Consider the following 23,440-nt stretch of genomic DNA (forward strand, 5'->3'; position numbering starts at 1 on the left):
TCTCCCATACAACTAGCACTGCGACCGAGGCAACCCTCTGTGCCTTAGCTTCTTCATCTCTGTAATGGGGACAATAGCACCTCAGAGTTGTTTCGAAAAACAAATGAGATAATAGGCAAAGCACGCCATGTAAGTGGTAGCTATCATGTAGATAATGTTACATGGGCATCTAAAGACCATATGGCCTAGGACCCCAGTAAACTAAAAATTATTGATGATTCCCCCAAAGAACTTTTGTGTCTTTAGGTTCTATCTAGATTAATTGTATTAGAAGTTAAGTTGTGTTATTATGAAGTGTTTGATGTCCAGGATTCCCAGAAAGGATCTCAGAGGGCACTGCATCACATTTTGAGAACTGCTGCTCTAGCTAGGTAGGAGTTAGAGTCTGGGAGTAGGAGATACTGTCCAGAGAAAAGAGTGGCCCTAAGGGACCCACACAGTCCATACATAGAGTGAGAGAAGAGTACCAGGAAGAAAACAGGGGAGGGCAGCTGCTAAGCCATAGTAGATACCACCCTAGGTCACTGACCCTCATTTCCAAGGGACGATGAATTAGACTAAAGGCCCATGGGCGACATCTGTCTCCACCTTCACTGACCCTTGACTCTTATCTACCTACTCATCTTAGAGTCCAACCTTGGAAAATTCAAGATCATGGCTTGGGCCTTGTGATCAGAGAGCTTTCATAGAGAAATCTGTCCAGGTGAATGACACCTCCCCTCCCCCCAACACACACACCCAGGGTTCTGAGACCATAAGAGGTACATTAGAAGAGCCATTCTGGACTTAGAACTAGGTTAGGAAGAGGTGCTTATGGCTATCCTCCCTAGGAAAAAAGAGGGACCATGTTACCCACCCAGCAGCTACAGCTTTTATTTAGAAAAATCAAGAGGTAACCAATGCACCTTGCCTCCCTCACCAGCAACTCTACTGCCAGGGATCTTTGCCTGTCCCTTCATTATTTATAACTATTCATTTCAATAATGCTCCATGCTTTACAAAAAGCTCTTTTCTCACAACACCCCTAAGTTAGGTAATACAAGTATTGTTATCACTATTTTATAGATGAGAAACTGAGGCTGTTATCTTGCCTCACAGCGAATATTGCAGCTAGGTATGTGGGTACCTAATGCTTCTGAATATATGCCCACTTCTGCATGTGTCTCTCTGGCTGTCTGCCCTCACTGTAGATGCTGACGGGTGGGACAGTCCCTCCAGACTTAGACACTAGCCACTCTGACCAGCTGGACACACGTTCACACAGCTATTCACACATTGAGGAAACAGCAGGTCACACAGCAAGTAGGAAGAGAAAGGGTTGGGCTGGCCTAGGAGCTTCAGCAGCTGTGGGAGGAGGGAGGAAGGGGGACCTTGAGGAGGAAATGGGGTCACCAACCCAATGAACCAAAGCCTCCCCACTCTGCTCAGCTGATCATGGATCAACAGGCTCTGTAATTGGCAGTATCCAAATCCTGAAACACATCAGACCAGGTTGGCAAAGAGCCAGATGAGCAGAACACAAGTAATGCCTCTTAGGGGAGCTGAGGCTTCTACTCTACAAGCCCCCTAAAACCAGAGCTAGGAGATAGGTCTCTTGGGGCTAACATGGCTTTGGCATGCAGCATGTTGGATGACTTTCCCCAAGAAATGGATGACATTCAGTTGCCCGGATGGATGGGCTCCTCAATAAATTGACCAAGGAGTGGTCATGTGAGCAGCAATGAGTCCTGGTCCAGCCCCAGAGAAGGAAGAACACCCTGAAAGTCAATCCTAAGACCTGCCCTTCAGGGGTGGCTCAGGTCTGGCTCTCTCAGGTGTCACACCCTCCTGTGTCCCCCAGCCCAATAACAATGGTATACAATCTTCTTGCTGCTCATTGAGATCCTTGTGAGGCCTCGCCTGCTCTTTTTCCCTGTGACTCCTGGGAATGCCCAAGAGGGCAAGGGAAAGAGGAGGAAGTTCTCCGAATGGGGGCATGAGGGATCAGGATAATTGCGCTTTATAGAGCTTGGCCTAGAGGTTGAACTAGTCAGAGTAGGAGGGTTGTTCCTTGCCACCCCCAACCGGATTTTAGTTTGGCAGGAAGATACTTGGGGGTAAAGAGGTTGAACTTTGCTCCCTCACCTTTACCTACTTCTATGCCACAGATCCAGCCCCCCTAACCCTGGGTTAGGTAAGACCTGTTCCTGCCCCACATGCTCTTAGTTGAGGCCATGTAGTCCTGAAAGTTCAAGATATATCAATTTTGCAATAGAAATCCAACATTTTAAATGAATGCTACAAGCTTGTCCGGCTTCTGGAGTTTGGGGAGGAAATTCAGCCAAAAAAGCAAGACAGGTTACTCTGAGGTATAACCTTGATCATATGTGTCCCCATTGTGCCTTGTAACGGGCAGGAAAGATGGAGTCAGAGTATGGGGGCAACCTCCCCCTCCCCTTATAAGTAAGTGGAAACTTTAGTTACAAATGCCATTGTTTATTCTTATCAGTATTATTACTCCCATTATTCACATTTCTCCAGCTCTGCTCCTCTTTACAGTAGTTAATGTGCAAGCCTCATTACTGGGGGTCACAGGGGGTGAGGCGGGCTGGGGGCTGGGGAGCCTTGTGTGTGTTTTTGAAGGTCACAAGGTCATTGGCACTTCACACAGACAAATCCTGGCAGCCCCAGGGTCTGGGGGAATTTTTTTGTCTTTTTCTTTTTCTTCTTCCTTTTTTTGTGGAAAACTTGATTCTGGGCCTGACTTCTGGGGGTAGTTGGTGGAGAAGCAGCTGCAGCATCAGTGGAAAGCCCCAGCATTCCTGGGCCATGCAGCTCAGCAGAAAGGCGAATGGGCAGGAGGGGGGGTGGGGGGGGGTGGTGGGAAGTTAGATGAGGGATGTTTGAGAAAGGAAAGTGAAGAGCAGGACCCTGGTGGGGGGAGGGGGCAGCCCCCCTTTGGTAAGGCACAACCCTTGTCTTTGGCTCTCCTAGGAGGAGCGGACTCCCCTGCCCCCCTCCCCAGCCCACTTCAGCACAGTCCTTCAGATCCCTTCCAGGTTCTCTGTACAACGATAATTCCTAGGTCCTTTTCAGCTCCAAGTCTATGGTTCTCAGAATCATGGCACAAACACCTGCTTAAAACCATGGAATTTGGAAATCCAGAAGTCTCCCCTCTTTCCATATTCCCCTCACCCAGCTACCTCCTTTATTGCTAAATGACACCTCCCCTCAAGCTTCCAGGTGTATAAAATAGGGGATTCTGGTGACTTTTTTTCCTGGAAGGAGAGGCTGCAGCCTAAAGGGAGGGAGGAAGCTGGAGTCCAATAAGGGTTGCAGAAGTGGGGGGAGGCATTAGCAAAGCAAGACACTCTGAAATAACTATCACACCGGGGATAAGCTCAGGCCCAGTGTGGCTGAATCTCACCCACTCACTGTTTGTATTGGGGCAAAAGGCTCCAGAACCTAAGCTGGACCAGGGGTTAGGAATGTGCTGAAGGGTGGCTGGTAGACAACCCAATTTTAAATTTCAACTCTGGCCTACCCCTGTGCTCCTGTTCTCCTCCTCCCAACCCTTGTTAATAGGACAGGCAGCTCCACAGGCTACATAGTTCACAGCTGGATTTAGGGACCACAATACATAAGGGATACTCATACTGTCCTTCCTCCCTACCCCAGGCACCAAGGTGAGAAGGGGCTCCCACTCTGCCTCCCCTCCTTACTGATCCCTCCTTCCCCAATTTGGTCCCAGAACCTCAAAGGTGACCCTAGCTAGAACACCTTGAGGGGCCTTGTGCTTTGGGAGATTTGGGGAAGGGGAATTAGGACAGTTTAGGGGTGGGAAGGCAGATAAGGTGCTTGTATATTTGAGGAAGAAAGGTCTTGTGTCCCTCCCCAGGGGTTTAGAAAAGTGACTGAGAAGTGGACATACAGAATGGGGCACAAGAGGACTCTGTTCTGGGGGGTACACAGCTAGGGGAAAAAATTTGCTTGCTCCCTCTCTCTCCTTAACCTACACTGAGAAGAATCATTTAAAAAGGGTTTATCCTGAGGAGTTAGGAAAGATCAGACAGACAGCAACAGGCTATTTTCAGGAAATAGGGGAGGGGGACATAAGGTCCCCAATTCTGCCCTCCCCCTTTGAGTAACCAGCAGCCTCTCTTATTACTCTTACTTAACAGGGGGCTCTCTCCTAGGTACACTGTGCCAAAGTCTTGAGGTCTCAGGAATGGGAACTCCTTCAAAGTGCATGTCCCTCCCCACCCCCACTACCCCTTGCCTGGCAATCTAGAGCCAGATGTTGCAGGTAACAGACCCTTCAGCTACCCTCGTGTCTAGCACCGTGGGGCATGCTGGACCCTGGGCAAGATCCCTGAGGATGAGAAGGGTAGGTATCCTCTTACACTGCCTGCAAATGGAAAGCAATCCAAAGACAGCAGAAAAATCAAGGACAGCGCCACCATCTGGTTTCATCCCAAACTGTGGCACTAGGCATTTCCAAAAAGAATGACTCAAACTCAGAAAGCCTAGGGAGGATGAAGGAACAGTGTCCAGGCATTCAGACTCTCAGGAAGCTCTTACTTTGACTCCTTTAAAGAAGGCAGAGCAGAGAGCAGCCCAGGAATCATTTCCATTAGAAGGTAAATTCCTTATGGGGCAGGGACTGTTTTGTTTCATGTTTTGTCTTTCTGTCTCCAGCTCTTAGGCCTGTACCTGGCCCATGTAAGTAAATAAATACTTATGACTTATTAGCTAAAGATCAGAAAGAGATGCACCCAAGGTGATGATGGACAGAGAGTGGCTGACAAGGCTAGGATTCTGAAGGCTCAAACCCATCACTGGTCCTGTGGAATCACTCCAATGAAGTGGGAAGAGGAGGTAGAAGTAACACAGCAGGTACCCTCTGATGCGCCTGCCCTGTGCCCAGACCCAGCAGAGACTGGTGGAGAGAAAATAACATGAAACTGGGAATCATCTTCTCATCCTAGCCCTACCTTAGGGAAGTCATGTAACTTCTGGGGGCCCTCACTTGAAAGAGATGACGCCTATAGTCCCTCCCTTCCACCTCTAAATTTCTGAACAAATGAGAGGTTCAGAAAGAGCATGAGATTTGGCCAAAAGGCAGGGGCACCTAACTCTTTGGCAGACAGGTCAGCCAGGGTCTGAGAGTTTGTGAGGGGCCTAAAGGGGGAAAGATGGGGAAGAAGAGACAAGGGAAACAAAAATGAAATAAAGATCGCCTCCCCCCCCAAAAAAAATCCATGTTCACATATAACAATCTAGAAAACATCCTTATTAAGGAAAAGGAATAGCCACAAACCAGCTTAGTCAAAATAATTAACAATGCGAACTAACCCCCTACTTGGGCCTGTCCAAGCTAGACATGCCAGGGTCTCAAAGGGAAGGCCATGGACTGGCAGAAATGAGGACCATAAAGGAGAGAAGGGCACATTAAAGGAAAACCAACAGAGCCCATAGTATGTGGACAGATTTCTACCTACTCTGCTCCCCAGCCTGGTCCCTCCAACACCTTCTAGATCCCAGGAGGCAATTAAGCCTTGCAGGCCTCCAGGGTGGGAGGTAGAGGACATGGGGGGTGGGAGGGGAAGAGTCACATTCCTATTGGTTTGAAAATTCTAAGGGTCTTGATATTTCCAAAGAACTTAACACTTGCTACAAAAGGTATTTTTAAAGTCTGTACACAGGGCTTCAGGGAAAGGGGAAGAAGAAAGACAGGGACTAGACAGGGAGGAAAGTCCCAGGGTCCCCAGCTCTCAGGAGAGATCCATGTACACACAAGGTGTATACACCCAGCCTCCTGTTCCACCATCCCCCGAGAAACAATTCCGATTCAGTCTTGTGTTTGCCAAAGTAAAACCATTCAAGTCATTCCTACCGTAGCATACACAACACATTAAAGAGAACTGCAACCAATCTTTCACTTACACTGAAATACATGGAAACACATGTGCACTCAAGCAAATCACTATCTCACACACACTCACACACACACACACACACACACACACACTCTCTCTCTCTCTCTCTCTCTCTCTCTCTCTCTCTCCCTCTCTCTCTCTCTCTCTCTCTCTCTCTCCCCCCAAACAGTGCCCTGATTCAGTGCCTGTTCCTTCCTCCAGAAAGAACCAAAATGGGTTAAAGATCTGAGGCAACAGGAGTCTGGTGGAAGAACGATCACTCCCAAGAACTGTCTCTAAAACTAAGTTCTAGTCCACACCCTGACACTCCCTGGCTATGATACTGGCAGATCAATTTACCTGGGGGGGGGGGGGGGGGGGAAGAGGAGGGAGGGAGGGAACACCTTCCACCTCTCTGCTTAATGGAGTTACTGCCAGCTGCCCTCACTGCTCAGTTACCCACAGGATGTCCCAATGATAAAATTAAATAGATGGGAAGGTGTTTGGGAAAAGTAGGCTAAGAATGAAGATGAAAAAAGCCAGAGGCTATGAAGGAGGAGAAAGAAGGGCAGAAATGCAGACTGGAGGCCTGGAAGAACCATGTATGAGGAGAGCCAGAGGCTGACTCCAGCCCCCAAGGGCAATCCTCCAGGAGGGCAGGGGGAGTGTTTGCCACTGAGAGGCAGTCTGTTACTCATTTTCTCTTGCTTGTAGGACGAACATGCTTTTCCTTTCCTGGTAAATATTTTTATAATATATATATATTATTTCTAGGTCTATAGATTTCTCTCTCTTTATATATATATAGTTAGATCATTCTGAGTGTGTGTTTAAAAAAAAAGTAAAGGAAACAAAACCATGTTTGATACTCTCCCAGCCACTCTCAGTGCCTGTCATGACATGGGGAAAGGGAAAGGAGACCAGAGAAACCTCCCATTTCAGCCCACCCCATAGAACCACACAGCCCACCTGGATTTCTGCTCCTTGGTACTATGTGTCCTTTGGGAAAGAAGTGGTGCTGTTTGAGAGAGGAGAAGGAGAATGGGACAGACAGCAGCGTGCAGTGATCACACGTCCCCTCTGGCAAAATGGACCAAGGGCAGGAGGGGATGTTAACCAAAGAATAAACAAAGTCCAAAGTGAAAGGCAGAGGGAGCCCTTGCCAAAGGGCAGCCTGCAGGGGGAAGAGGGGGAGGAGGTGGGGATGCAGGCCAGGAAAGGCCAGGCCAGGTAGGGCATGGAAGAGGGAAAGGGTCATTGGAGGGCTTCGGCCGAGGGTCCAGCATCCCCATCATGGCTGGCCGTCTCAAAGCCGTGCTCCACGCCCATCATGTCGGGCTCTATCTTGCCTGAGTCATTGATGAAGGCCGTGTATGTATCGCCCTCGACCATGAGCAGCTTCGGCTTGGGGATCCAGCTCTTACGCACTACCCTTCGGGCATTGGTGCACATGTCCGCTGCGATGGCATTCATCTCACTCTCCTTAAAGTTGGGGGCGAAGTTCTGGCAGTAGACTTAGGGAGAGATGAAGGAAGAGGAGGGAAGTCTTAAGGACCATGGCTCATATTGTCTTCCTCACACAGAAATGTGCTAAGTACTAAAATGGCACTAACATTATTTTCTCCATGAATGAATACACCTGAACCAGCCCCATGTCCGTCCAGGGGACTGGCTCTATACTTCCCAAGTCCTGGACTCCCTCCCTCCCCAACATGCCCCAGTCCTTACACTTGACAGCATGGAGGACCCGGCTGTCCAAGGGTTTTCGGCTAGGGTCATTGGTGGAAGATCGGATGCCTGTGCCACAACTGTTGGCCAGAGTGTTCCTGGAGGGAGAAGTGGGATCAGAGTTGAACTCCATGGGACCCTTAGCCTGGCCAGCCCAGGTCAAGAGTGGGCATTAAGCCCTTCACTCCAGAGGAGCAGGAAGGGACTAAGTCATAGCTGAGTTTCATTGGGCCCTCAGGCTAGGTCCCAGAACTCCATGGATGCACAGAAGGCATCAATATATGCTTGCTGTTTTTAAATGAAGGGAAGACTGGGCCTCACCTGTCAAAAAAGGAGGCAAGGAGCCGACGAAGGAGGACTTTGTGCCTTGTACCCGCACTGACGTGACAGTTCATGAGCTGTGCCCGTGTGATGTATACATTGGTGCCTGGGAGGGGGAGGGGGGAAGATTTGCAATGCTAAGTAAAGGCCAGGCAGATCACCCAAAGGCTCATCCCGATAGACCAATAGCTATCCTACAAAAACCCACTTAGCTACCTTAACCTTACCCACCCCAGGCTGATGGACCTCTAGCCCAGGCAGGAGCTTGGAAATATTGAAGACATACACAGTGAGAGTCAAGAGGCCAAGGTAACAGAATGGAGTTGGACGACGTAACTAAGACTGGAAGAGATTTCAGGAGACAAGAAAGCTTAATGCTCCTGTGCTTGTTCAAGCCCAGTCAAGCTCCTCCTCAAAGATCCCCACCTAGTCTAGCGGGTTCCCCTAGCTTGGAAATGCTCTCCCAAGTCCCATCTGTTTTATGTTAAAGGCCCTGCTCAAGTCTTGCTTTCTCTATCTTTTCCTGACCCTTCCAGTCCCACTCCCCCAGCACTTCCCTCAAGAAAGTCCTAAGTAGTTGCTGACTGTATTACTCACTTAACCACTAGTATAATTTTTCACAGGTACAAATCCTATCTCCTCCTAAACTGTGACCTCAAGATCAAGAGCCCTGGTGGCCTTGTTCAGCCTTCGATCCCCCCAGTGACTGAACACACAGCAAGGCAGGCCTCTCAGAGTCCCGGGCCCACCTGTTACGAGCTCCAGCTTCTCAGCAGGGTCACCCTCGTCGTAGAGCTTTGGGTGGCATCGATTGCCAATCTGGTTGATGAGCTCAGCTGGCAGTGAGGCCAGGTCTTGCCGCACCCGGATTCGGTTGCGGGACTCGGAGACCACTTGCTCCGGCAGGGCCTCCACCTTTTCAGCTGGGGAGAGAGTGGGGAGGGGAGGGGAGGGGAGTGCCGATGGGGGCTGTAGGGCCTCCCCGGGGCTAAGCCCCTCCCTCCCCCGTCCCAGGGGGCTCGCCCGCTCACCTGTCTGGCCTACATTCATCATGCTGTACATCGTGTACATGTTGCAGATCTGGCGGTACTGCTCATCAGAGCCCTCCTCCCCTGCATCCTCCTCCTCATCCTCCTCATTGTGGTAGGAACTGGGGCTATCACTAGTGTAGGCGCTGGATGTCCCAGGACTGGTCCGTTCTGATGTGCTGGGCCCGCTCCCCATGCCCGCTGCCCCTGCTGGCACTGGGGCTGGTGCCATGCCCTGGGGCATCTGTTGCTGGGACCGGTTCCCTCCTAGGTCAGGGCTTGAGAACTTGGCCATTTTGCGGCTGCCATTGCTGCCACCCTCTTTCTGGCCACTGTCCCAGAGCCGCTTGGCTATAGGTGTGCATTGAACTGAGTCTGACTCTTGCTGCTCAGTCTTAACTCGAGAGACAAGGGGAAGTGGGGCGCTGCAAGCTGGCCAGCTGGAGGTCTGGGCTACAGGACTTTGAGGCTCTGATGAGGGTGTTTCCTCCACGTGTAGGCCCTGTGAGTCACAGCTGGGAGAGCTCACCTTGAGGAAAAATTCTGTGCCCTTCTCCATGATCTCCTGGATCTGGAGGAAGCCTGCAGTGTACATGAGGAGGAACTGGTCACCCACATTCATGCTGAGGCGGCCAGTATAGCAGAAGCTAAGAATTTGCTGGAAGGACTGGGGCTGCACGGCGGCAGGCAGCTCCACCACTGCACTCTTGCTGCTGTTAAAAAGGTCCCGGAAGTAAGAGCTGCTGGCAGCCAGGACAGCACGGTGGGCCTTGAAAGCGTGGCCTTTTACCACCACTGACACATCGCAGTAGAGACCCTGCAGCCGCTGCTCATTCAAGCATTCCAGGATACTGTTGCCAAAGTTGGGGATCTCCATCTGCAGGGTCTGGGCCATGATGGTAGCAGCTTGAGGAGGGATGGGGGAAGCCCCCCTTCCCTCCACCCAGGATGTCAAAGTCCTCACACAATGAGGCTGAGCAAAGCTCAGGGGCAAACCTCCCTGGATGACAAGAGGGAGAAGCTGAGGCACCAAATGGAAAAACAGGTCTGGAACCTGGGGATCCAGGCCCAGGCATCAAAAGATAGACTTTAACGGGAAAGGAAGGACTACAGGAGACTGGAGGGTCTAGATGGGAGAGAGGGTGTCAAACTAATCCCATTGTTGGGGGGGACGTCATGGGAACCCTACCCACCTCTCCAAAGCTCAGCTGAGGCTGCCACCAGAGTAGGAGGAAATGACACCTGACAGTAAATAAAAGGGCCCCAAACCCCGAAAATCGACCATGTGGGAATAGATAAGCTATACGCTGCCCTTCTTAAGCTAAGCCTCTGAGCTATACTGTTACTCTGCCATGGGCCTGGCTCAACTGCTCTCTGGGCCCCAGATGCAATGATTTCCCAAAGGGATTGTGGGTCTCATGAAGCCTGCTCTACCAACTCTTAGAATCCTAGAATGCTAGAGCCGGAAGGAACCTTGAGGATCATCCAGGTCACAGGGTTCTTAACTTGGGGCTACTTTTAAAAAATCCAGAGAAACAGAGGACAAACGAGGATAGTGCAATCTTACATAGATGCATATGAATGTATATATCTACATATGTGTATGATTACAGATATCTAAGTATATGTATGTGTATGGTTGTATATATGTGTGTATATATACATGTGTGTGCAATTGTGTGTATGTGTGTACACGCATGCATGTGTATGTATATACACAAATACATCTTTGCTTAACTGTAGCTTTCGTGGTGGAGGGGGAGGGAGAAAGGGGGAGAAAAGAACAAAGTAAAAGGTGTACAGCAGAGTACAAAAACTTACAAGGAAGCAAAGAAAAGATGGACAGCTTGGAACATAGTGTGTAGTATTTATTATATAGGCTTTCTTAAAATAGAAATTTATTGCTGTATATTTTGAATCCTCTCTCCATGTGCTGTGTACATGGCAATGTTTTTTTTTTCCTTTTCTTATTTTGTATTTATGTTTAAAATTTTTAAAAATATATTCTAATAACCATATTCCAATATAATCATTTTCTTTTGTAATCTATATTTTTTATTTTATGCATTTAAAAATCTTACTCAAAGAAGGAGTCCATAGACTTCAGCAGCTTGTTACAAGAGTCCAGGACACAAAAAAGTTAAGGGTCTCTGATCTAGGCCAAATCTCTTCATTTTACAGAGAAAGAAACCAAGGCACCAGAAGGGTCTTGCTCAAGAATACACACTGTTATCTCGAGAGATGGCATTTAATCCCAGGTCTCTCAGTTTCTTCACCAGGACTTTGGAGGAAAAGTGTCCAGAAATCAGAAATCAGAAGCCTGTGGACAGATACAGATTCTGACCACCCTTAGCCAGGAGATGCCAGATATCCCCAAAGTGGAGGAGGCAAAGGGGGGGGGGGGGGGGTTCAATGGATTGGACTGAGAAGGGGACAGAGAAAAAGCTGAGAAGGCAACAAGAGCTGGTTAAAAGGAATGATAATAAGAGCTGACATTTATGCAGCACTCAAAATCAAAGCACTTACAGACATTATCTCATTGATTTTGAAGACAATCTCATCACTCACCTAGCCTGGAAACACCTGAGGCTGTGGGCTGGGCAAAGGAGGGGAGTGAGCCTCCAAGGGGCTTTTAAAAATTCAATTAGCAATTCTTGGGGGAGAAATTATTGCAAATTGCTCTGCTAATCAAGCATACATAAACCTTCATACCTGGTTAATTAGAAAGCAGTTTTATGGGCTATGGAGACCTAACTGACTAGAGAGGAGAAATCAGAAATGGATCTGGCTTGGGGCCCTGTGTGATTTCCGATGACCCCCCGCTTCTCTAGGGAACCTGAGTCTGGGGGTTGATGATACTTAAGGAGACAAAACTGGGACCTTATGGGTTCAAAGATTCAATTTGCATCTCCCCCACCCCAATCCACGTATTTCTTACAAATCACTTTACCAGATTGGCTGACCCTCCAAAGAAGCCAAACAGCCAGCCTGGGCACTAGCCATGCTACCTATACCTCCCACCCACTCCATCCACCCCCTGGCTCAGGCTTCAGACAGTGAATTCCACAAGTAATACTGGAAGTAGAAAGGCTGATGAAAAGGAAGAGAAGGGAAGGGGAGAGAGATCGGGTAAACTGATGGGAAAACAGCAATAATAGATATCATCTCCAAATTCTCTAACATTTTTACATGTACATAGCATTTTCCCTTCAACAACCCTGCAGAGGTAGGTAGTGTAATTACTGTCTCCATTTTATAGATGAGCAAGGGTGAGGAGAGGCAGGGGTAGAAGCCAGGGAGGGGCCTTCAGTGGTCTACCATGACTTACAACATCACACATTTAGATTCTACATCTAGAGATCTTTCAGAAATGCCAAGCTCTCTCATTCAATTCAATAAGTATTAAGATCTTACTGTATGCCACATCCTGACAGTCCATGGAAGACTGAGCCCTCTCACTACAACTAAGCAACACTGTAGGAATAAACTCAGAATAATTCCCTCCATTAGCCCCCTAAGTGGGGAGGAGGGAAGGAGGCAGGGGCAGTTTCTACCAGGAACCCTAACCCTAAATTCTCACCTAAAGCTGGCTCAAACCAGAGCCCAAGAGGTCAGCAGAACAGCTCCAGTGCTATCTGAGACCCCTCTGCCCCTAATAAAATGACATAGGGCTCTCAACCTCACCAGGGTGGTGGTGCCTCCCATGTCAACACAAGGGGAGGAAACGAATAGGTTGCTAGGGGCAAGTTTCTCCAGAAATGCCTTCAAACACCCTGATTCCAAACTAAAACCTTTCTTGCCACCTAAACCAAATCTTCCTAGACTGACATTCCTGAATCGCTCACCAAGCTGCATGCAGGAGAAAGCTCCTAGCAGCTCTGGCCTTTGCTTAGACCATACCAGCTATTTGAGAAAAGAGGATTCTGTGCTCTGTTTTGAGGGGCATGGCACTGTGTCTCTAGGACATTCTTTTGCCTGGATGTCCTCATCAACTCCAGCTCCACAGAACCCAGACAAGACCATCCTAGAGCAAAGCAAAGTGAGTACAAGGACATCACTGAACATATCTTTAACTTAACAACTCTCCTCTCCCTCCTTTAAGTGGCACAGGCAGAGAGATTCATTCTCCTTTCTTGGCCTTCTTTCTAATAAGGAAGGAAAACTCTCCACTCTGTCAATGGCTATTTCCCTCTGGCACTCCTACCCTCCGAAACCTCTCAGTGACTAACATTTCTGCCCACTGTAGAGTTCAGCAAATTCAACTGGACACAGCAAACCAGCCTTATAACGCATGCCAAATTCTGTACCCATGGTCCCCCACACTTTCCACTTCCTCAAATTACTGACAATGATCACTTTTGAAATCGGGAAGAACATTTAATTTGGAGTCAAAGGACCTGGTTTCAAAAACTCAGATCTGCTCCTTACTACTTATGGGACCTTGGGCAAGGCACTGAACAGGAGAGAGTTGGACTTGATAAGCCCTGACCCTGGGCTTCCTTCTAGTTCTAGAGTCAAGATTCTATAAACTCCTGTGATTCTTCTCTCAACTCCAAGCCCTACAACATGGCCCTCTCTGCAGCCATGGACCCTGCTCTGGCTTCTCTAATATGGCAACATTCTGGCTTTTGTCCTGCCTCCCTGACTGGTCCTTCTCATTCTGTACTGCCATTTCTAACTTCCAAAACCATGATGCCAGTTCTCTATTAGTTACCTTCTGGGCAATTTCACAAACTCAGTCTAATGGGGGATATTACACAAACCACTCCGTACAAACAAGATTAATAATAATAGCAGCTAACTTCATATAACATAACTTTGTGCCAGGCACTGTGCTAAACACTCAACAAATTATTATGTCATTTGATCCTCAAAATAACCCTGGGAGGCAGGTGCTTTTAGTGTGTCCATTTTACTGATGGAGATAGAGAGACAAACAGGAATTAAGAGACTTGCCCAGCTAAATTTAAACAGAGAGACAGACACTTACTTGCCCAGCACCACACATCTAAAGAAGTGTCTGAAGCCACATCTGAATTCAGTGCTTTCTGACTCCAGGGCCCAGCACTCCATTCACTTCACCTAACTACTCTAGATCTATATGGGAAAACTGGAGATAATCTCAGAGGGCAGATGCTAACATTAAGGAGGTCTAAGAAAGGCTTCCTGCAGAAGGTGGACTCCAGTAGAGCATCCATAAGGGATGGCCAGTTGGAGGATGGAGTGTCTCATTCTAGAACAGCAAGGAAGTGTATGGAGGGGAGTAAGGTTTAAGATTGAAAAGGAAAGGAGGGGCCAGGTTATGAAAGGTTTTAAAAGCCAAACAGAGGGTTTTATATTTGAGCCTGGAAGTAATAGGGAGCCACTGGAGTTTACTGAGTAAGAAGATGACCTGATCAGGCCTGTGATTTACATGAAAGATCAGTGGATAGCTAGGTGGATGATGGACTAGAGAGGGGAGACATTAGAGGCAGGCAGACCAACCAGCAGACTATTGTACTAACTCAGGCATCAGGTCACAAGTCTGCATCAAGGTTGTGACAACATCAGAGGACAGAAGGGGGTGTATATAACATTAGGCAGACTTGACAGGTCTTCCCAACAGACTGGATTTGGGGTGAAAGAAGTTGAGGAGTCAAAGATGACTCCTAGGTTGTAAGAGTAGAAGCCTGGGAGGTTAGTGATACCCTCAACAGTAACAAGAACATTAGGAGAAAGGGAAGGTTTGTGGGGAATGATCATGAATTTCACTTTGAACATTAAGCAGAATGGTTCAAACCCCAGCTCTGCCACTTACTATGTGCCTCTTGGCTTCCTCTCCCTCCATCAGAATGGGAGTGTTGAGAAATGGTACTCTTCTTACTTTTCTGTTTTATCTCAATAGCTTAGCATAGTGCTTTGCAAAAAATGAGTACTTAATAAAAGCTTTTTCCTTCAGTCAACATAACAAATTTGATGGAAGGACAAACCTCCCATTAATTAAAGCTGTATACAAGTGGAACTGAATGAGATTTCCACTTATCAGAGGTCTTCAAGTTTAGGTCTGGCATCCACATGTTGGGGACACTATAGACCAGATTAGTGCTCTGTTGGAAGGTGGCTAATATGGCTCCAAGGAGACTTTCAGCTCTGTGGTTTTCTCATTAGCTGCCTATTCACTGAATGGGTGTATCTCACTCGAAGTGATAATGTGATAAGACCTTAGGCTGAAAGGGCCAGGATCTCATATTGCACCCTAGGCCAACTCCAGGTGTCCTAAAGAGTATCAGGCCACTGGATCCAGACAGCTCAGAAGAAAGTGAGGTTGGTGACTTTGCACAGCCCTCCCTCATCATGTCATCATCTTGATGTCGTAGTCCTCTTCGGGAATGAAAGACAAACACAACAACAACCTCACTACCCATACTATTCATTTTCCTTCCCAAACTAATTTCCTTTCCCAACTTCATTCCTACCATGCATGGCGCCAGCACTCTTCCCCTTTCTCTCCCTCTAGTCTCCAAATCCTATTAATTTTTCCTTCACTGCCTCTTATATTAGTTCTGCCCATTTTGTTCCTACTGCTACCATACATATCCATGACCCCAAGGTATCTGCCTCAATTACAACAGCCTCCTAAACAAGGGTCTCAGTCCATCCTCCACAAACTGCCAGACTAATCAACATAAAGCATAGATAACTCTGATCATGTCACTGCACCCACTAAAAACATTAAGTGACTTCCCACAGTCTGCAGTATAAGCCAGTTACGGATGACTTTTGAACAGTAGACAAATAATTTTAACTTGATATGTAGACAATTAGTAGCCACATGAAACTGAACACCTCTGTATGTCTATCAATAGTCCCCAATACCCTCCCCTATTGTCCCAGACTCAAAACTCAAAAACCTTTGAGTTTCTTTCTTCTACTTTCTTCTCTTTTTCCAGGTCCCTACATCCCATTAATTACCAACTTTTCTTTCCCGTTCTCTCCCACATGCATCCTTCCCTCTAGTCAAACTAGTCTCCACTCATATATTGTGTTCATTCTGACCTCTGGTACTTAGCACTTAGTCTTCCCTTTGCTTAGAATATCCTTTTCTATCTCCAAATCTCTCTCTCTCTCTCTCTCTCTCTCTCTCTCTCTCTCACACACACACACACACACACACACACACACACACACACACACACACACACACACAATTTCCCCCACCCCCTCCAAAACCAGCTCAAGTCTTCCTCAACTACTCTAAAACCCAGTGAGTTCCTCCCTTCTGGGAGCACCTCTGTGGTCTAAGCAACTTGTCCTTCCTGGATGTAGCCCCAGCACTTACTATAGTGGTTCAAATTCAGCTCTTCTACTTTATGACAGCATGACCTTGAGCAAGGCCCTTAGACCTTTCTGAGTCTCAGTGTCCTCATCTATAAAATGAGAATACTGAATTAAATGACCTCTAAGGTCCCTTCTATTTCTAAATCTATAAATAGGATCAAAGAATGATCTCAATAGAATGAGAGTAAAGAAACTGTTAAAAGAAATGGCTGGATGGAAATTTCAGTCAACTCTACTCCCTTGCCTATATCCCAGTATCCAAGATAGTCAAGTGATTACCAAGATCTTCTCCCTTCAAAGTCTCTCGGGTAGATGTGAACAACAGCTCCTCTATGCCAGGTCCTGGGCAGTGCTCTCTTGTTGGGGTGACAAAGATAACCAAGATTCTGTGATGCCTACCATCTCCAAGCGTACAAATCTGATAGAAAAGCTGAGACAGATACACACAGAAATCCCTTTTTTCACCATTACAATGGGTATCACCTGAATCTAACCTCTCTTCCCCTCTCCTTGGGATCCCACAACAGCCAGCTACTCAACTGCCTTGAAAAGTGATCTCCCCAAAGCAACTCTTTCTCACCAACTGCCCAGAAGGTATGTGATGGGGTGGAAAGAATGCAAGACTGGCATCAGAGGCCCAGTATGAATATCTCCATTCAGTGGTCCCTTTCTAGGCATCATTTTTCTCGCAGTTAATGATGGGGTTCAGACTCTGGGACCTCCCTGAACTCTAGAATCTCCCTACCAGGCCTTTCATACTCAAATTTGTAGCCAGGTCCTCCGGAATCTTCCCACTAAATCTGGCCTTTCATACTCAAATCTGTTGCCCTAGGCCTAGCCTGGTCTTCCATTGTCTATTACCTCCGGATTGCCCCACCTGCTTCCTACCTAAACCCTCCCTAGTCAGTTATCTCCCGATTCCCATCAAGGATTACATAACTAGTTACCCCAGTCCCAGCAAGATCCTCCTTAGACCCTCCTCCCAGACCACTAGACCACCTCTAGATCTTTCCCACGGATTTTTCTGTATATAAGTTCCATCTCGCCTCCATGAAGGCGCTCAGATTCAATCCAACTCAGACTCTCTCTAGCTGAGATTCTATCTGGCCTGTTTGTAAATACAAGCGTTACAAGTGCTTAGGCACCTTAAGAGTCAACCCAGTATGGCAAATCTTTAATAAACTTTGTTTTTCTTTGGCTTCAAGAAGGCTTGTGTCCAGTTCATTCGAGCAGGACCCGGTGTGTTGGTATTTTGGGATCCCCAGTACCCCTGAACCTCAACATTAAGAGAGGATACCCAAGGTCCCATCTCTGATCCTCTGATCACATCCCAAATCAAGTCTGAACAACAAGTCTGGCATTCAAAGTCCCCCACAATCTGCCCTTAAACCTACTTCAAAGATCTCCCCCAACGTAAACCTCTGAAATCTAGTTTCACTGCTGTCCATTCCATCATCGACTCACCAATTCAAATCCTACCCTTCCTTCAAGGGAGTGCTTTCATCCCACCCCAGCGTTCCCCCTCAGACTGACTGCCCTTATTTTGTACTCCAAACCCTCAATCTTAACTCTCATTTTCTGAACCTTCTTCCTATTCCTGACTTTCTGCCTCTGACTCACAAATCAACATCATCCAGAAGGGTCTGTCAATGGACTGTCAAAATGATCCAGTCACCACCTCTGAGACTCTCTAGGCCACCATTCCTCCTAAATGTAGTCTGGGTCATGAGAACAATGAGGTTCTGGAGGGAAAGGACTTTTGTATTTGCATCCCCTCTGTCTAGTACAAGGTAGTGCTTAACAGATGCTTTTCAATCATTCACCTTCTGTGTCTCTCTATGAGACAAAAACTCAACACTTTTCAGGTCCTTGGCTGCAGTTTTTCACAGAGCAAGGACTAAAGAAATGCCTGCTACTACAACCTCTGCTGCTCACTGGCTGCATGACATTGAGCAAAGCACTTCCCTTTCCTTGGAGAAGCCTCCATTTCTTTCCTGTAAAATGGGGAGACTGTTAGTCACCCTTAAAATAAGGAAAGGCAAAAAGGAAGGATGTATTAGGTACCTATTTTGTGCTAAGCATTTTACAAATACTATCTCATTTGATCCCAGCAACAATGCTGAGAAGTAACTGCTATTACCATTCTTATTTTACAGTTGAGGAAACTGGGGCAGAGGTTGACCTATCCAGGGTCATACAGCTACTAAGTATCTGAGGATGGATTTGAACTCAGGTCTTCCTGACTCCAGGTCCAGGGCTCTATCCACTGCACCACCTAGCTGCCTCACAGGGTATCTAATTCTACTTATACTATGCTCAGACCCCACAAGAGTACTCCAAACAGACCTGACCAAAAGTGTAATATTCATCTATAGGAAAAAATGAAGCAGGAAGCGAGAGGTAAGATTCTTTATGAAGCATCATGACATAGGAAAAAAGAAAAACTAGGAATGCTGGATTAGGAATGTGGTGCAAACTGCCACATTCAAACTGTGTTACACAGAGCAAGTCACTCTCTGAGCCTCGTTTTCCTTATCTATAAAATGGAAATAAACACATCTGCCCCGCCTCTCTCATACAGGGCTGCAAAGCACTGTTATTGGTAAGCAATAACACACTATACATATCTAAGGGAGGATTACAATCAAATTTCTTTGCCAGTCATTCAAAGCCCTCTACAATCTAACACCACCCTAACTTTTCAAATTCTTCCATTATCCCTCAAGGATACAAGCCACAGTCCAGCCAAACACAAATACTCTTCTGCCCCACTCCCAAAACACACCCAGCTGCCCTCCAAGTTCTGTGCCTTCGATTAGGCAGACCCTTCTGCCAGAAATGCCACCCCTCCCCACTTTCTTTGCATACTAGATTCCAATGAAATAACTCAAATACCATTTTCTCCAAGAATTCTTCCCAGTTTCGGACCAGCGTGGGATAACCTTACCCCTCTAATCTCAGTTTGCTTTGCAACTCTCTAAGGCACCTACCACAGACAGCTCCCTCTCCACCTCTCCCCACCCATACACAAAGACACAGACTCTCACCTAAAGAGCTCAGCCTCCATGGTTACCCTAGATAAAGCTGGAGACAGAATTCAAGGGTTTGGCCAATAGAGCAATAGTGCCCTAACCAACTGCACCCTAGGTAGAACTCAGCATCTCTGAGACCTGAGATGCCAGCACAGCCCCAGGCCCTAGCTACTCCCTACTAGCAGGAGTATTTTTGAAACTGAGTGGAAAAAAAAGGAAAGATTCCTCATCTCCTAGCCCCAAAACAAGGTGAGGGTGAGGCCAGAATATAGCTGCTCCCCAAAGGGAGAAGAGGTGTCAGGAGAGCCTCCAAAGTCAGGCTGCTTGGCTGATGTGTGGAGGATACTGGGCACAGGTTTCCAACAATCAGATTGGGGGGGGGGGGGGCAGGGAAGGGGACTGTTTCTAACCTTTCATTAAACCTGGAAGAACTGGCTCAACCCGGTGTTTTGCTCAGGCCTGGGGGCTCCCAAAGCACCTTTCTAGATAAAAGCCTGGTAAGATCATCAGGAAAGGAAGGAATTAGGAAACAAGAACATCCTAGTGGGAAGAATAAAGCTCTGAGTGAATTGTCCCAGACCAAGCAGATTCAATACCTGTCTTCTAACCTGAGGCAATGTGGCCAAAAGCACAAAAGCCCAGGCCCTGATCCACTCCAAAAGCAAATACAAACACTAAATCTGATTCCCACATATCCTCAGGCTACTGCTTCTAACAAAAGCCAGAAACCTAGAGACAAAAGAACCCTTCCAGCTTCCAGGACCCTGGACACTAATCACCAGCCCAAAGACCACTCAAACTGGGGCTACCAGGCTTTTACGGATTTCTCTGGGGCAGGGGCTAGGTGCATCCTATCAGAACTGGCCTTGGGGCTGAAAGGCCTTCTTCTCTCTTCCCACACAATTCCCTAGATCCTTCACTTCTCAGCTCAAAGGCCTAAATAGGTCCCCACTCTGCTTCCCGACAACAGAACTGCCCCTAGCCCAAGCCCAGGGTGAGTAATCTTTGGAAGGTTATGCCTTCCGAAGCTGCCAAGGAACAGACAAATACTATGACCCTGTTTGACACCCTATGCTGTGGAGATGAGACTTAACTGCTTCCCAAGAGAAATATTCTCTTCTGCTCCCTGCTAAAGTCCAGGGAACAAGCTTCTATCTCCTCTCCTCAGGAACCCTTTAGCACATCTGCATGCCCTGGAGACTGACCACTTGACACTCAGTCATCTCCTGGTCAGAGAAGGCCTTGTATGTTTCCTGTGTATTCTCTGGCCCTAGATTGTGAGCTCCTTAGGGAAAAGAACCCAGTCTTCTACTTCTGTGGTCATCTCCATTTCTTACACAGCAAGTGTTTAGTATTGACCTGGGTAAGCTCACTGGACTTTGAAGAGCACATGCCAGTGATGATTTCCCTATCTCCAAACCATATGATACGAAGCTGTCCAGCTCCATCTTAAGGAGGCTAGACAGGGAAGAAGAAAACCTAGCACCTTCCATCACTACAGAATAGACGAAGGGAATGGGGACACAGTATTGTACAGTCTCTGATACAACAGAGCTATGGGATCAGCCAGACCAACGAAAACAGGAACTCCTCTACAACATTCCCCCTTCCTCTCCTCTCCACCCTCAAACCTGGCATACAAACTTTAAGATAGCTCTCATCCAGTGATGAGGAACTCACTCAGTAGCTCCTAAGACAGCCCATTCCACTTTGGGACAATTTTTGTATTCTCTTAATTCTTATATTTGTCCTTATATCAAACTTAAATTCATCCTTCTAATACCATCCAGCGCTCCTAGCTTTGCTCCCTTGGCCAAGAAGAAATCTAATCACTGCTTCCCAAGATAATTCTTCATGTAGAGGTCCAAAATCAGCCCAAGGTCAATGGTCAGTGTCCTACTAGGCTGGTAATTATCAATGAGAAAGCAAGCCTGTTATGCTCAAGGGGTAGATGAGGGCTACCCTCAACCCAAGCCACTTACTTATCAAAGGCCTTCAGCAGGGGAGCTATGCTTGAGGAGAGCCTGCAGACCAAGCCTTTGCTTAGCTCCAGAGGGCGACCCTGGGGTTCAGTTGGCTGAGGCCAGGGGCAGCCTCCCTATGACAGAGACTCACTCTATTGGGTGAAAATCAAGCAACCACTAACTTATAACTAAGCACCAATACATTCATTTCCCCAATTCCTTATCCTGCAGGTTCCTGGGAAACGACCTATGCCTAGATTGGAAGGACAAGCAAATCTATACACATAAACATCCTTTTCTCCAGCCCTAAAAAGCAAAGAACAGAAAACTCCAAGAAATCTGACCTGAGGAAAGAACTGCAAAGCACATAAAACATGCTGAATGTTTGCTGAATGGAACTGAGGGCTATGGCCCTGGGCAAAAGATGCCCAAGCAGCAGCACTCCAGCCCTCCAATCCCAAGGCAGGCAGGAGGGACAAACTATCACTTCCTTGCAAGTGGCCAGGCAGGCCCTCCCAGGAACCTTTTCTATTGGGTGGGGGTTGAGGGAAGGGGAGGGACAACTACCCTGGGGCCACCCCCTCAGAAAACAAAATGCCTTCGTTAGGTGTTCCAGGCTGTTTCTAAAGCTGCCCACATGCCACCCACCCAACCAGCCGGCACCCAGCAAGGCAAAGAAACACAGCTGAGAGCTAGCAAAGCCAGAATCAGAGCCATAGCCAGCACTGAGCCAGGGAAGGAGAGAAACCAGCCTTGAGAAGCAGGAAGGACAGAGAGAAGAGGCTACACCTGGGATAGGGAGTGGAGGAGGAAGGAGAGTTGGGGGAAAAAGCCTATCCTAATGCCCAGCCATCTGTGTCCCAAGTGATTTTAATTTCTATCAGGTCACTGACTTATCATCTCTATCTCCACCACCACTCCCCCTCCCAAGTACATTCTAGGCTCTCCCCCACCTCCAAAAGCTTAGGGGAAGAAGTCACCAATCCCTACCAGGCCTCACAGCCACCTCTGAAAACACATGGCCTAGATTGCCCCCTCCCCTCCCCTCGACAAACACAGCTGCCCAGCAACTCCCAGTGGGGAAGGGAAAGAGGGATCACCGGGGTTACCCACCCTCCTTTTCCCCCCAGGAAGACTGGGAAGTTTGCTTTACCCAGGCCCCTCCCTGGAACCTTGTTTGCTAGAAGGGGAGGAGAACAGAGGAAGAAAGAAGAGGGAGGAGAAAGGATGGGAACTCCGAGTCACCTCCTCAGCTGGGAGCGGGGGGGGGGAACAGATCACCAGGCCACGGAAGGCTTAGGAGGGGTGGGGTAGCAGAGGACGGGGAGGGTCGAGAAACTGCCTGGGGATACAGCCTACAAGGCACCTCCACCTATCACTCAGATTTGCGGGAAGGCAGGGCAGGAAAGTCGTGGGGAGGAGGCGAAAAGACCTGGAGCTAGAAAGAGCAGGTTTTCCAGGACCAGCCCCCTCCCCCAAACTCCATGGAAGAAAGAGGGGTCAGGCAAAGGATTTTAGAAGGGGGGAGGGGAGAAAGCGGGTCTGCAAACACGGGATAAATCCGAAAAGGGGAAGGGAGTCACCAAAAGTCCGGGGGATGGAGGGTCCAGGGAGGTGAGAAACTCTGGACCTCAGGGGGCGTGGGGGGGGAGGAGCTGGGGCCCAGGTTGGGAAGGTGGGTTTAGAGAACTGAGAACTGAGTCGGAGAAGGGGGGGACAAAGGTCGGCCCGGGATGGAGCAGGGCTGAGTCTGGGGCCGGAACTGGGACGTGAATAGGAGTAAGACGAAACTTGGGGTCCGGACCCGGCTGAGATGGGCCTGGGGCTGGGGTCAGGGGTCAGAGTCAGGGCCGGGGTCGGGGCTGGTGCCGTGCTCGCTCGCTCACCTGGCGGGGGCCGGAGCCGGGGCCGGGGCCGGGGTGGCCTGCGGGGCTGCGCCGGCTCGGGCCGGGCCGGGCCGGGCTGGGCTGCGCTGTGCTGGGCTGGGCCCTGCGCCTGCCTCCCTCGGCTCCCAGGCTCTGGGGCCACGGGCCCGCGCCCGCCTCGCGCCCTCGCCTCAGCCCCCACAGCCGCCGCCGCTGCCTCGGGCTCGGTCCCGGTCCGGGTCTCCTCCTCCTCCGAGGTCTCCTCCTCCTCAGCAGCAGAAGCAGCAG

The 23,440-nt window shown here is 48.4% G+C and overlaps 1 protein-coding gene across 2 annotated transcripts; it reads right to left on the reverse strand.

The window, feature by feature from the left end:
* Nucleotides 1–2,459: 2,459 nt before the first annotated feature.
* NACC1 (nucleus accumbens associated 1) lies at nucleotides 2,460–23,258 on the reverse strand. 2 transcript variants are annotated; one of them, XM_072602177.1, is made up of 6 exons: nucleotides 23,174–23,258; nucleotides 8,978–9,974; nucleotides 8,696–8,869; nucleotides 7,947–8,052; nucleotides 7,626–7,723; nucleotides 2,460–7,411 (listed from the first exon to the last, which is right to left on the reverse strand). In XM_072602177.1, exons 2-6 carry the CDS (start codon nucleotides 9,867–9,869, stop codon nucleotides 7,152–7,154), a joined length of 1,530 nt encoding a protein of 509 aa, XP_072458278.1. In that variant the 5' UTR covers nucleotides 9,870–9,974; nucleotides 23,174–23,258; the 3' UTR covers nucleotides 2,460–7,151. The 2 variants fall into 2 exon arrangements, with proteins under 2 accessions (XP_072458278.1, XP_072458277.1); XM_072602176.1 differs by lacking the exon at nucleotides 23,174–23,258 and having other exon boundaries at nucleotides 8,696–23,149.
* Nucleotides 23,259–23,440: the final 182 nt, after the last annotated feature.

The sequence above is a fragment of the Notamacropus eugenii genome, chromosome 4, assembly GCF_028372415.1.
Source record: "Notamacropus eugenii isolate mMacEug1 chromosome 4, mMacEug1.pri_v2, whole genome shotgun sequence".
In the NCBI taxonomy this organism is placed as follows: Eukaryota; Metazoa; Chordata; class Mammalia; order Diprotodontia; family Macropodidae; genus Notamacropus; species Notamacropus eugenii.